The sequence below is a fragment of the Herpailurus yagouaroundi genome, unplaced genomic scaffold (genome assembly GCF_014898765.1).
Source record: "Herpailurus yagouaroundi ecotype Mexico unplaced genomic scaffold, PumYag 159, whole genome shotgun sequence".
Classification (NCBI taxonomy): Eukaryota; Metazoa; Chordata; class Mammalia; order Carnivora; family Felidae; genus Herpailurus; species Herpailurus yagouaroundi.
In genome coordinates, this window is record NW_024412400.1 from 68,153,082 (window position 1) to 68,168,875 (window position 15,794).

The 15,794-nt window shown below is 36.5% G+C and overlaps 1 protein-coding gene across 7 annotated transcripts in view; it reads left to right on the forward strand.

The window, feature by feature from the left end:
• Positions 1-15,794, forward strand: part of NAALADL2 (N-acetylated alpha-linked acidic dipeptidase like 2) — a 1,339,397-nt gene that overhangs the window by 774,623 nt on the left and 548,980 nt on the right. For all 7 annotated transcript variants that reach the window (XM_040480794.1, XM_040480792.1, XM_040480793.1 and 4 more), the window contains one exon: positions 9,198-9,471. In XM_040480794.1, coding sequence (XP_040336728.1) covers positions 9,198-9,471 — 274 coding nt within the window. The remainder of the gene's footprint in view (positions 1-9,197; positions 9,472-15,794) is intronic.

Below are 15,794 nucleotides of genomic sequence, written 5' to 3' on the forward strand. Positions count from 1 at the left end.
AAAAAAAAAAAAAACCCTTGTAAAGGCATTTTAGTGCTTCTTACTAAAGATATACCTGTAAATGCCTTCCTTGCCTAGAGAAACCCCTGCATATGTCTTCAGGAAATATGAACAATAATTTTTTTTTTTTTTTTTTTTTACTGTGCCTTTGGTGAAAGAAGAGACCTGGTGGGGGGGAAAGTCTCTTCTCATGCCCTCTCATGTCTCATTGGCTGTACCTAAAACTGACTATAAACCAGAAGACTTGACAAAGGTTCATAAAGGTCAACCTTCAAGGCATGCAGGACGGAGAGGGCAGAGAGAGGAGCTGGGGGACAAAGGAAGAATTCTGTCATCCAGGTGTTCATGGAAAGTTTATTTACACTGAGCTGTGTAGATGTTCTCATAGTTTTTGTTTGTATTTTTTATTTTTTTTGTTTTTATTTTAAGTTTCTTCTGTGCCTGTGGTTATTTTCTAATTTCGTATATTTGCTTTCTCCTTTGAAAAAGAAAATAGTTTACCTAATGATTTATTGTCTTCCTTTCTTCCTTGTATTATAATAACTTTCTTGTATTTATAATAATGGAAAACCAGGAACAATTTTAAAATACTTATCTTAGGAAATTGATAAATCAGGAGGAATCTCAGAAACCTAATAGTAAGTGATAAAAAAAACACAAAAGAATATATATTTTAACTATAATCACCATGCTGTAAGTTGCGATGGTTATGTGATGTGTGGAGGTGTTAGCAAACACTATGGTGGTAATCGTTTTGCAAAAACATGTGTATCAAATTAACGTGTTGTACACCTTAACTTATACAATGTTTTATACAAATTATATCTCACTAAATCTGTGGAAAATGGATATATACATATATATCTATATCTATATCTATATATATGAAATACCAACTATATAAAAGCAAATATTCAAAAAATAAAGGGTTAATTGTTAACGTCATCTATATATATACATATATATTATTTATACAAAAAAAGGCAATGAGATGCAAAAAAAGAAAAAAAAATCAGATTTTTTGGGGGATACCAATAAATAAAGAGTACCAAAGGGGCTTCAATAATATCAGAGATGTTACCTCAAAATCTGGGTTGTTCCTTCATTATTCTTTATACTTTATATATATGTTCTTTATATATTCCATTTTTCATAGTATAAAAAATGAAATTATAATACAAAAAGTATATATCCTTCAATTCAGAGTGAAGTAGAGCATGCAGATATTCTCTCTTCATAAATTTTAGCTTAGTACTGAATAATAAATAGAAATTCTCCTGCACTGGGACAAATTACCAATTATTTAGTTGTGTCCCTAAAGAAGTATTTGATTTGCTTTTCAAGGCCATCTTGTATAATATATACATCTTGAAAAATTTAACGTTTTTTGAGTTGCTTATACTATAAAGCGCTTTGGAATTGAGACCAACAAAACAAATGGCAGATTAAACATTTTACATACTCATGGATAGATTCATGCTCATCAATTAACTGAGCAGAAGGACAACAACAACAAAAAAGACTATTGAAATTTCACTTTTGTTTTTCTGTTAATGTTGACTAATATACAGCCAAATGTGCATAAATAAAATATGTGTTCTGCATTTCTATATATATATTACAAAAGAACATTATTGATGCATCTTTATAAATAACTGAATCCTCAAACTGAGTTAACTTTCAATTCAATTAGTTTACCTTCCCTACTTCAAGTAGTGCAGAGAAAACTACAGTAGCAGTAAAGAAAGAGGATGGGGATACAGAAGTCAGATACAGCAACAAAAGAACAGGATAGAGAGATAGAGAGCTGGATGAGGGAGTAGGTTTACCAACCGTCATCTCCCCACAAATAACAATTAGGTATCCAAGAATCAAAATAGCTTTGGGAGGGCTCAAGAGTCCAATTAAGAACATACAGCAACACAATGGGGGCAAAATGGAGAATAACTACATAGAAAGGATTGAGATTGGCTTAACTGAGTCATCCAGAAGTGGTTAGGAACCAAGAAGAAGAGTAGAGGCCTTTCCTCTGTGGTTCCCAGTGGCTAATTCCGTGGAGGACTCAAGCAGTCTTTGCCAGTGAGGACCTCCGGCACAGACTCTCCAGAGCTTTCATAATAGAAACCCCGTAGTGTTTGTTGGTATGGACTTCAGCGGCCTGACCCTCAGAGGACACCAGCAGCATTCACCACTGAACTAACCAAAAGTTATCACTGCTGCAGATTCCTAAGGAAGGGATATGCTACTGTGCCCCTCCTCCACCTAAAGGAGCTACTATTGCACAGGACCACGGCTGCCACCACCACCCAACCATGTATATCCCTAGACCCTAGAGCCATAGCTGCTCTACATGCTCCCACAATTTAGACCTGCATATAGCTGTCACTCTGTATATTCCTATAGCTCAGGCACTGGAGTCACTACTGCTGTGGGCTTGCCAAAGCTCTGGACCTGGGGAGCCACTACCACTCTATAAGTGTCTACACTCTAGACCCTGGCTTTGTGATTGCTTTGTGAGTGTCTATGCATCAGATACCAGTATCACCACCAGTGCAAGGGTGCTGCAAACTGACCAGGCACTGAGAGAGATACCCTTGGTCACAATATCCCCCATGGGAGAAAAAGAAAGAGGAAGTCCCCAGAAGCCTTTGCCCTGACCCTAATAGCTCTCACTACTACTGTGTACACCCATGGCATCTGCCACTGAGGACCTGTGCAATCTTATATTAGACAAAATAGACATGTCAAAAACTGTGTCTAAATAGACAAAGAAGGTCACTATATGATGGGTTTCAATTCATCAAGAGGATATAACAATTATATACAGACATTCAAATGAATAACCTTACTTTATACTCTAAAGAACTAGGAAAAGAAGAACCAACTAATCCCAAGCTTAGTAGAAGGAAGGAAATAAAGATCAGAGCAGAAATAAGTGAAATGGAGACTAGGAAAACAATAAAAAGATCAATGAAACTAAGAGCTTTTTCTTTTTAAATATAAAATTGACAAACTTCTAGCTAGACTAAATAAGACAAAAGAGAGAACTCAAAATTAGAAATAAAGGTAGAGACATTTACTGAAACCACGGAAATACAAAGAAACGAGAGACTACTATGAGTTATCATATGCCACCAAATTGCACAACCTAAAAGAGATGGGTAAATTCCTAGAACTATACAACCAACCAAGACTGAATCATGAAAAAATAGAAAATCTGAACTGATGCATAACTAGAAAGAAGATTGGATCAATAATCAAAACCTCCAAACCAAGAAAACCCCAGGATCAGATGGCTTTACTGGTGAATTCTTTCAAACATTTAAAGAGGAATTAATGCTACACCTTCTCAAACTCTTCCAAAAAGTTGAAACTCATTATCTCAGGCCAAAAGATACCAAAGCTAGATAAGAATACTATAAGAAAAGAAAATTATAGGCCAATACCCTGATGAACCTAGATGTAAAAATCCCCACACAAAATACTAGCAAACAGAATTTAACAATATATTTAAAGGATCATACACCATGATCAAGTGGGATTTACTCTTGAAATTCAAGGATGGCCGAAAATATGCAAATTAATAGATTTGGTACACCATCTAAACAGAATGAAGGATAAAAATCTTTTTTTAAATATGAAATTTATTGTCAAATTGGTTTCCATACAACACCCAGTGCTCATCCCAACAGATGTCTGAGGATAAAAATCTTATAATCATCTCAACAGATGCAGAAAAAAAAATAGGACAAAATTCAACATCCTGTCATTATAAAAACTTTCATTATATTATGTATGTAAGGAATACATTAACATAATAAAGGCAAGTTCACAGCTAACATCATACTTAACAATGAAGAGGTAAAAGTCTTTACTTTAAAATTAGGAAAAAGACAAAGATTCTCAATCTCTCCACTTTTCTTTAATACATTACTGGAAGTCCTAGTCAGAACAATTAGGCATACATATATACATTACTTGTTTATATTGGAAAGAAAGAAGTAAAATCTGTTTACACATGACATGATTGTATATACAGAAAACCTTAAAGCTTCCACAAAAAACATTAGAACTAATAAATTCAGTTAAAGTTGCAGGATACAAAATCAATATAAAAAATCAGTTGCATTTCTGCACACTAGTGACACACACTGTGAAATGGAAATTAAGAAAAAATATTATTTATAATAGCACTAAAAATAATAAAATACTTAGGAATAAACTTAACCAAGGAAGTAAAAGACATATATACGGAAAACTATAAGACATTGGTGAAAAAAATGTAAAAAAGACACAAATAAAATGGAAGAGTATCTCATGTTCTTAGATTAGAAGAATTAATATTGTTAAAATGAACATACTACCCAAAGTAATCTACAGATTCATTGCAATCCCTATCAAAATTCCAGTGGCATTTTCCACAGAAAAAGAACAACCCTAAAACTTACATGGAACCATAAAAGCCCCTGAGTAGCCAAAACTATCTTGAGAAAGAAGAACAAATCCGGACACATCACATTTCTTGATTTAAATCTATAATAATCAGGGGCGCCTGGGTGGCGCAGTCGGTTAAGCGTCCGACTTCAGCCAGGTCACGATCTCGCGGTCCGTGAGTTCGAGCCCCGCGTCAGGCTCTGGGCTGATGGCTCAGAGCCTGGAGCCTGTTTCTGATTCTGTGTGTCCCTCTCTCTCTGCTCCTCCCCCGTTCATGCTCTGTCTTTCTCTGTCCCCCCAAAAAAATAAACGTTGAAAGAAAAAATTTTAAATCTATAATAATCAAAATATTACAGTATGGCCTAAAGGCTGATCATAAAAAGTGATCTGTTTATCAGCAATGACCAATGGGCACCTGGTTGGCTCCATCTGTTAAAGCATCTGACTCTTGATTTGGGCTCAGGTCATGATCTCACTGTTTGTGAGTTCCAGCCCCCTATCCAGCTCCACACTGACAGTGCTGAGCCTGCCTGGGATCCTCTTTCTCCCTCTCTTCACCCCTATCCCACTCGTGGGTGCACGTGCACTCTCTCAAAAATAAATACATAAACTTTGAAAAAAATGACAAATGAAACAGATCCAATGACCAAAAATAGACCAATGCAACAGGATAGAGTCCCCAGAAATAAATCCATACATATATGTCAATTAATTTTTGACAAAGAAGCCAGGATAGAAAATGAGGAAAGAATAGTTTCTTCAATAAACAGTGTTGAAAAACTGGAATTCAGATGCAAAAGAATTAAATTGAACCCCTATATCTCACCATTCACAAAAATTAATTTGAAACAGATTGAAATCTTAAATATAAAATTGAAACTGCAATACTCCCAGAAGAAAACAAACAAAGGGAATATTTCTTGACGTCGGTCCTAGCAACTTTTTTTTGATATGACAACAAAAGCATAGGCAACAAAGCAAAACTAAACAAGTGAGACTACATCAAACTAAAAAGCTTCTGCAAAGCAAAGGAAACAACAAAATGAGAAAAGCCTGTGGAATGAGAGAAAATATTTACACAACATATATTTGATAAGGGGTTCATATTTTATTTATCCCCACCCCTGGTAAAAAACCTTTATCACAGATCCTGACCAGTAATTAATTTTTGCCTTACCTTGGGGTACAGGACTTAGTGCAGTCTTGGCTGAATATCAGTCTGACTCTTGGTGGAGCCATCTCCCCCAGCAGCCTTTCCTATGCATGATACGAAGTAAATGACAGTGGGCGCCTGGGTGGCTTGGTCCGTTAGGCATCCGACTTCCTCTCAGATCATGATCTTGCATTTCATGAGTTTGAGCCCTGTGTCCGGCCTTGTGCTGACAGCTCAGAGCCTGGAGCTTGCTTCAGATTCTGTTTCCCTCTCTCTCTGCCCCTCCCCTGCTTGCACTCTCTCTCTCTCAAAAATAAATAAACATTAAAAAAAAATAAAAATAAAGTGAATGACAGTGAGGAATTTATACAATTCAGTAGCAAAAAATCACAAACAGTCCAATTTAAAAATGGACAAAGGATCTGAATAGACATTTTTCCAAAAAATATATACAAATGACCAACAGATACATGAAGGTGCTCAACATCATTAATCATCAGGGGATACAAAACAAAACCTCAATGAGATACCACCATACATCTATTAGAATGTCTGTTATAAACAAAACAAAACAAAACAAAAAAACATACTGATGAAGATGTGAAGAAAATATAAACTTTGTACACTATTGGTGAGAATGTAAACTGGTACAGACATTATGGAAAACAGTATGGAGTTTCCTCAAAAAATTAAAAGTAGAAAACCATATGATCCAGCAATCCACTTCTGGGTATATATCCAAAGGAAATGATATCAGTATCTAGAAGAGATATTTGCACTTATGTTCATTGCAGCATTATTTACAATAGCCAAAGTACAAAAATAACCTAAGTGTTCATGTATGGATGAATGTATAAAGAAAATGTGGGATCAATGTGCAGTAGAATATTATTCAACCATAAACACTGAGATCATGGCTTTGTGACAACAGAGATACCTCACAGAGGGTAAGTGCAATAAGAGACTGAGAAATGCAGATACTGAGTCATATCTTTTATGTATGTAATCTAAAAAGCCAACAAACAAACTCATAGTAAGAGTATAATCATAGCTGCCAGGGCACTGGGGGTGGTGGAAAGGAAGACGTGTTGGTCAAGGGGATACAAGCTTTCAGTTATAAGATGCATAATTTCTGAGGACCTACTGTACAGCATGGTGAGTATTGTTAATACTGCATTATGTACTTCAAATTTGCTAAGAGAGGACATCCTAAATATTTCAACACACAGAAGTGCCTGGGTGGCTCAGTTGGTTGGGTTGAGTGTCTGACTTCGACTCAGGTCATGATCTTATGGTTCCTCAGTTTGAGACCCACGTCGGGCTCTCTGCTATCAGCACAAAGCCTGCTTCAGATCCTGTCTCCCTCTCTCTCTGCCACTCCTTCTTTCTTTCTCTCTCAAAAATAAATAAACATAAAAGAAATTTTAAAAATTTAAACATACAACACATACAGACATAAGGTAAATATTGAGGTGATGGATGTGGTAATTTGTGATAATTTCATAACATACATGTATATCAAATCATATTGTACACTTTAAATATATACAATCTAATTTGCCAACTATACAAAAACCTCCCCTGCCAAACACACACACACACACAAAACAGAAGGCCCACCAATCTTTTTCAGAAGAAAAAGTGAAATTCTTTTAATCGACTCTTTCATAAAATTTACATGGCATTGATAATTGGTCAAACTGCATATTAAGAAAAAATAGAGGGGCGCCTGGGTGGCGCAGTCGGTTAAGCGTCCGACTTCAGCCAGGTCACGATCTCGTGGTCCGGGAGTTTGAGCCCCGCGTCAGGCTCTGGGCTGATGGCTCAGAGCCTGGAGCCTGTTTCTGATTCTGTGTCTCCCTCTCTCTCTGCCCCTCCCCCGTTCATGCTCTGTCTCTCTCTGTCCCAAAAATAAAAAAATAAAACGTTGAAAAAAAATTAAAAAAAAAAAAAGAAAGAAAAAATAGAAATAACCTTAGAAAGCAATTGGGAAATTATTTATTATTTCATCTTCATGTATAGGCCGCCTTTTAGCTATGTCAGCACACCTACTTTTTTGTCTCTAGTAATGCTTTTCTATATTATATGTATTTTTTTTCTGATGTGTGTATTTTTTATTCCTTTTTCAGATGTCTTTCATTTGGGGATTATTGAATAAATAGAGTCCCAAAAGAATCAAATATGTGTGAGAAAAATAATGTGATGGGAAAAAATAAAACAGTATCCACTTAAGTAGTATCCGTTTAAGTAATGTTTTGGATAGCAATAAAATTCTTATAAGAAGATATATTTTTGTCAAAAAATAAACTGGTCCCTTTGTATCCCAGCCCTAAACAAAACTTTATTGTATTATTATTTTTAAATTTCCCATTTCTGATTTTGTTCTAGGTTCTGCTCATACGTGTGTGTACGTGTGTTTGCACGTGCATGTGTGTGTCTATTTTTACAGATTTTGTCTGGCTTTTAGGATGTCATAAGGAAAAATAGTGTCATTGGATTACAGAATAGATAAGGAAGAAATATATAAACTACAGCAAGCACACGCAAAAATTAATTTCATATTGATTTGATAATCTGTGGTTGGTTTTAGCATGATATACCAATTTTATTGCATATCATTGCCCTCACAGTATTAGGTAATGTGGCACGTAATTTGTATCAGAAGTGTTCTCTCTTGCTTGGAATGACCAACAAACCCTGTGCCAACCCATGAAAGAGTACCCTTTGCTAAGAAAGAGAAAAGGAATGGGAGTCAATGCTCACAGAGGAAGAACCCCGTTAGCCTCAAGCTTATTCTCATTTATTGCAGTGTCAGACCAGTCACAAATCTCAGTTGACTTGTTGTGTACAGAGGGCATACATTTCAGGCATGCAAAAACAAAGGGTACATGACAATCACAAGAGAATAATCAAATCAGAGATATACAGCAAAGGTCTATGTGTCCTATTGTTTTGCTAAACTGTGTATACAATGTATAGATAATGGAGTTCCCCTGGGACTGCAGAAAGGCCTGGGAGGGCAGGCCCAGGAGCATTCCCCAGTCTGGGTGGTTTACACAGGCCTCCTGCATTCCAAGAGACACAGGCCCCTCCCAAGTGGAACTTCAGCCCACCAGAAATCTCCCTGTTGCATTTTAGCTAGCCAGGCATCCTCAGTAATAACTCCAACACTCTCCAGATCATTTTAAATAGCAATAGCTATATATTAATCACATAACTCTATATGGAATCATATTAATTGCAATACAAAACTGTCTTCACCAGCATGACTCCTAGTCTTGGAACTGAGTTGTAAATGGATTATATGTTGATGTCCACAGAAAGATCAGAACTAATAAAAGAACTAGTTGGCATTAATCACCTTTTTCCTTGGATTCCCATAGTGCTTTATTTGTTCTTAATTTAAGAACTTAATTCATTCTGCTTTGATTTAGTGTAATTTCTCTGCAAGCTCATCACCTTTCCCAGACTGTGAGTTTCTTGTATAGTGTCCTGTCTAGTTCATCTTTCATATCCTACATCTGTTAATAATTGTTCATATATTAAATGGTCATAACTCAAGAGATAATTTTTTCCTTTATTTAGAGTGTGATTTTTAAATTTCTTTCAGAAATTTGGTACAACTGTATAAAAGTGAAGATGACACAGAAATTTCAAAGAAGATTAAGAGTCACTGGACTTCCCTGGGCCTAGAAGATGTACAGTTTGTAAATTACTCTGTGTTGCTTAATCTGCCAGGCCCTTCTGCCAGCTCTGTGTCTCTGAGCAGCAGTGGCCAATGCTTTCATCCTAATGGCCAGCCTTGCAGCGAAGAAGCCAGAAAACACAGCAGCCAAGATCTGCTTTACTCATATGCAGCCTATTCTGCCAAAGGAACTCTCGAGGTAATATGACCATTTGTCTCTGTCATTTATAGTGAAACGGAATTAGAAAACAACAGCTTTCATCTAAATTGAACTCACTGGCAAGCTGTAACATAAAAAAGTAACCATTAAATGTTCTCAGTGTAGAGGTGCCAGGGAAGGGGAAGGAAGATTTGGATCGCTTGACCTTCTTCTTGTCATATTTCGAAAGTGAAAACATGTGAGAAGAATTTAATTCAAAAGTGTTGAATGTGTGACTGAGTCATTCAAATTTTGTTTAGCTGGTATAGGACAAGTTCATTTTATTCTTTGGTTTTTGAAGAGGCACATGTTAATGGATTGATATGGACAGAAAGAATAGAAATGAAAGCAGTTGTGTTTGAGATCGTGTACACACACAAGAAATGAGGTGGAAAATCGATGTGATTATTCACAGATGCAAGATTTGAGATACAGCACTTCTGCTTTCTTGATGGAGAGCACAGGAGATAAGGAGCCAGATGTGGATTATTGCTTTACTTTTTCGGGCTTAGCCAGTTCTTTGGCATGGCAGTCAAGTGCTTGGCTTGTAGAGCCTCATGGACTAGTTTCAGATCTCATTTCCCACAGTACTTACGGTGACTTAACCATGTAGGGCTGAGTCCCCTCATCTCTGTAATGGAGATAATAATAGTGGCACGTTTATAAGGTTGTTGTGAAAATTAAATTAGCTAATATATGTAATCTTGGAGGACAGAGCCTAGCCCACAGTAAGGACAATATATCACTAGGATGCAATATATATTTGGTTATGTCTCCTTTATATAGGCAAATTTTCTGTCTCCATGTAAAAATACCATGCGCTTAATAAGCACATTTTGTTTCTTTTATAAATCTTTAGATTGCCTCATTTAAAACAAATGAAACAATACTATGATTCTGGCACAGATTTTTAAGAATCTACCTTGTTAACTCTGATTAATATATTAAATATTTAAATAATTTGAAGTGACTGTATAGATACATTCTTATTGGTGGTTTTTTTTTTTTTTCTTTTCATTTTTGGGGAGGGTGGAGAGTGTCCATTTACTGGTGGTTCCATATTGTCTGCGGTCTGTTATGTCATTCTCTGACTTTTAGCAGAAGTACCACATATATAACCACTACCTTGGAAAGCCTTATCATTCATTAAAAGTTAATATAATATTAATTTCTGCAGTATTTCTAGTGTATGACTCATGTCATTGTATTTGATTAATATATACTATTTCTGGTAGGCAACGATGGAAACTTCCCTGTGTGTCAATGAAAAGAAAGGGAGACCTGCCAGCACTCTTTTGTTGGTTCAGAAGTTCTGGTCTCAAGTCAAGATGCTTAAGTTACCCTACATACTTTCTCCCAGACTCTCAAACCTTCATTAGCCCCTCACATTTCCACCTCCCTCTTTATTTCAGTTGATTCATCTCCTAGCCTTAAAAAAAAAAAGTGTCCAAAACACAGAACAACAAAACCCCATAAGCTAGTGTGGGTCCTTGGAATCACCCTCATCAATTTGCTTTTCAATTTATTTATTATTCCATAACTTAGGTGATATGGAAAAGCATGAAAGTATAATTTGTGTCCCTGTTTCCTCAGCATGGGCCTCTAATAATCTGCCGGGCCCACTGGGTTAGTTTTTTATGTTCCCACGTAGCCACATCTCTGAGAGTTCTACACATTTATCTTATCAGTTATAAATGTTTAAATTTCCCTTGTTCCATATTAAAGAAACCAAGGTCTACTATAGAATTGTGGAACTGCCTAAATGTCCATGAAGACGTACGTCACTTTGGGATTATCTACCACTTATAAAATGCTATAAAAAATACCATTTTAAAAAAAGAAGTATGGAGAAAGATTTAAAGAAGCTATTAAAAGGGAAAAATAAACTTAGCTATCATGTAGAAATATACTCTACATTTGAAATAAGGCCTAAATCAAAGGGAGTAGTGTTAGAGGAACTGAAATGCAATTATGGATAAAACAAACACCTTGTATTTGAAGAAATTAACCATGCAAATTAGATGAAGGAAGACACTAATGATAACTATTTTTAGAATTATATTAATAATTCAAATCCATTATACTAACTACATAATAATTTAAATATTTATATCAATAAATTTATTGATGTTGATTTTTTTAAAACTCAAACTATATTAGCATTATGATTTTCAAATGCAAAGCAGTTTCTAGGTGACTTTTATATGCATATAGAATATTTGCATATATGTTATATATATGTTTTAGACAAGCGTATTATTGAAACTCACATATTCTAATTAATAGGATGTGGGTGATTTTCTGTATCTCTTCAGACCATTCTCTAATTAAAATCAAGCTTGAGAGGTTGCTGCTGCTGACCCACTTTTTGATTTTGAGTACACTGGGTTTGCATGAATTTCTATCAGGCTGAGCCATTAACCACTTGTTAAATTATTCTAGTCTGAGTGCCAGCAAAGCTCCCCACTACTTTTGCTGTTGACAAGGTTATTTGTAGAAGAGGAGTGCCCCTTTTCTTTGAAGAGCTGTCATGTCCATTCGTCATGTGACCGTTTTGTCTAAGCTTCCAATTTTTGCTTTCTGGTAACAGTCTAAACAGCATTTGTGATATCTGAGATCTACTTCAAAAACCTACTTAGTGCCATCATGATGGATGGTGTACTTTGCAACTTCTTTGTAATTCATTGTGCACTAGAAAGGTGACATTGTTTACCCCATCATAATGACAGGTGGGTCAGTAAAGGGGTCCTAAGGAGAGTTGTCCTGTCAGATGCAAAATACATATTAAAATGGATACATAAATAATTTAGCATGAGTGAGGTTAGGTTCAGGGAGTAAACAGTGATTCATATTTTTATTAAAAGATAAATATCAACTATAATGTCATCATACTACCAAAGACATTGGTAGTGAATGCTGACAATGTCTAGTCAGTTTTATAAATAGAATGTATGGCTTTATGTAATCCCTGGGCAATTATTTCTTTTGTCCTTTGTGAAACCCACATAGCTGCAGAAAAGCAAAGGAAACAATTAATATTTAATATAGATTGGTGAGATTGGAGTCTACTGTGTTTATATTTTTGAACAGAGGATTTGTTTTCATTTTAATACAGTTTATGGATTTGGGAATTTTCTTCCTGTTAAGTATTATTTTGTGTCTGGAAGTAAAAACAAATAATGCAATTTTATGGAGAAACTTATTTTCAACAACTCATTAACTGTGTGCATAAGATAGATTGTCATCAACACATTTATCACTACCCCATTCCTCAGAGAGCCCAGAGTAGCATTCTTCCTTACTGGCTGTACAACTGTGGGTTGGTCACTTTAGCTCTCTAAGCCTCAGTGTTCTCATCCATATAAGGGGAATGGTATAGTACCTCCATTGGCTGTGGTGGGGAAGAAATTATATAAACCATGTAGGGCCCACAGAGTGCACTTAGAAAGCACTCTGTAAAAAAAAAAGAAAGAAAGAAAGAAAGAAAGCACTCTGTTAGCTATTGTTATTACATGGTATAAAATAAATACATTTAAATGGGGAAAATTAAAATACCAGAACTATATATCATGATTTGAAACTTTTATGATATTGTCTGAATGTAATCTTCTAGGCTTCTGTTTAAGATGACAAATATTAACAGGAAAATGCCTTGTTAATTATGAATAAATAATAAAATATAATATCTGATCACATTTTTAATTTAAAACTAACAGCTCAAAGAATCTAGGAGTAAATATTTTACTTTAAATTCATAATGACAAATCATGTTAGCTTGGGTCTGAAGAGCATTGCTTATTCTCATTTTGTAAAATATCAAGCCATAGTTTAACAAATGATATCTAAACTCTATATCAGGGGCACCTGGTGGCTCAGTCTCTTAAGCACGTAACTTCGGCTCAGGGCTGGAACTCACGGTTCCTTAGGCAGAGCCCCACATCAGGCTCTCTGCTGTCAGCTCCGAGCCTGCTTTGGATCCTCTGTTCCCCTCTTTCTCTGCCCCTCCCAGGCTCATGCTCGCTCTCACTCTCACTCTCACTCTCGCTCTTGGTCTCTCAAAAATAAATAAACATTAAAAAATATGTACCTTACATATAAAATTTACCTCACTTCAGTGGGTGCTGCAAATTCAGTTTTTTTCAGAACTAGAAAGATCTGCGGAAAAGTTGATCCTTAGGTTTATGTATTATTTCAATATGCTAACCTAATTGATTTAAAATGTTTTTTAATGCTTAATTTTTTTTTTTTTTTTTGAGAGAGAGAGAGAGCGTGCACGCATACGCACAGGAGGGGGGTAGGGCCAGAGAGAGGAAGACACAGAATTGGAAGTCGGCTCCAGGCTCTGAGTTGTCAGCACAGAGCCCAACATGGGGCTCAAACTCACAAACCCTGAGATCATGACCTGAGTCTAAGTTGGATGCTTAACTGACTGAGCGACCCAGGTGCCCCTAAACTAATTGATTTTAAAAGCAGCAGAATTCTGTCCAATTACTTTCATGGCCTCCAGGAAGAATTCTCTTGAAAGAATTTGCAACTCCTTCAATATCCTTACCTTAATAAGTTGAGTATCATTTATTAAATAAAGTGCCCTATGATTATTAATTTGTTTTTCCTTATATTTTAATTTGATAGTGAAAGATTAGGTGACTAATAGAGCGTTTAGCCATCTGGGTTTGAGTAATATAACAGGCAACATTCAACATTCAGCAAATACTTACTGCGTACCTCTTAGGTGCCAGTCACAGGGGACAAAAGTGATAAATAAGAAGGCTCTAGACAATGTCCACATGCAACTGGCAGTCTAATAGGAGAAACTGTCAGGAAAGTAGTTACAAACTGCATGGCTCAATACTGCTATGAGGCTATGAGCACTAGCAAAACATTTAAATATTCTACACTCCAGTTTCCTCATCGATAAAATGGGCAGAAACACTCCCAGATATGAGTGTTCTGAAGATAGACTGAACACCATTTATACGAGCTCTGTAGTAAAGTGTCTAGCACTGAGGACATAAATAGTTAGATACTGATTTTCTTTTTCCCCCGTATCTTGTCATAACAGTCCTGTCCACATCAATCTTTCTCCCAATCCTCCCTTTCTTTCTCCCTCTCTGTCTCAAAGGCCTTATGTTCAATTTCCAACTTTTTTTTAATGTTTATTTATTTTTGAGAGAGAGGTGCAAGGGGCAGAGAGAGAGAGAGGGAGGCCCAGAATCTAAAGCAGACTCCAGGCTCTGAGCTGTCAGCACCGAGCCTAACGTGGGCACAAACCCACAAACCATGATATCGTGACCTGAGCTGAAGTCGGACGCTTAACAGACTGAGCCACCCAGGTGCCCCCAATTTCTAACTTTCTGTTAGCTGGGATTTCCTGTGAAGTCCTCTTACCGTCATCTCTCTCTTACTATTATGCACCTCTTACCTTCCTCTGCTTCTTAGCTCTACGTTGCCAAGACCTGGGCACAAGCTTCAACCCATACCTCTAATGCATACCCATTTCTGTTTTCAACCACCTAGGAAAGCCCTGAGTAACATACTGTTCTACACTTAAAAGGCCAAGTACAAGTGCCCCAGTGGTGTGCCAGAATGGTTCATGTCAGCTTGTTCCTGCTACTGGAAGTCAATTCTGTGCATTTCTCCTAATTCTGGTCTAATATTTAAACCACAGAAAATGTTTAAATGCTACACATCAAGGGTCTTCACCCCCATACCCACCCCACCACCCTCCTTTCCCACCCCTGCTGAGATCCCTTTTATGAGCATACAACTTCCCTGCACTCAGTACTCAGCAAGAAACGGTTTTGCCAGTTATAGCATGGCCACAATATTTGGGCAGGGAACATATGCCATTGGGTAAACAGTGCACTCAAATTCCACTTCAAACCCCTTACACATTCCTTCCAGAGCCACAGAGATCACTCAAAAGTCAATAACAATATTTTAAGGGGCAGAGAACTTCCTTCTGATTTCTGTTTGAAAGAGGAAGTTCCTTAGTCAGATGAAGTTCACCTTTCACATAGAGCTGATGGAAGATCCAGAGGTAAATTCTTTTCAAGAAATTTCCTCAAATTATGTCAGATGTAAACCCTTCTGGGGTAATTGCTGCAAAGTATCAACTGACCTTCCATCCACTTTCTGAAGCAACTGACCCTGGTCCACCAGCTTCCTTCATTGATAAATTTCCTGAAATCCCATCCTAATCTGATCTCTACCCCTATAAGAAAATCCTAACAGAACTGTGCCTAACTCTGGTTAAATTTCTGTATTACAATAGTTTTAATTTTTTTCATCTTTTAGGTGGGTGTGCACATATTAGATTATAA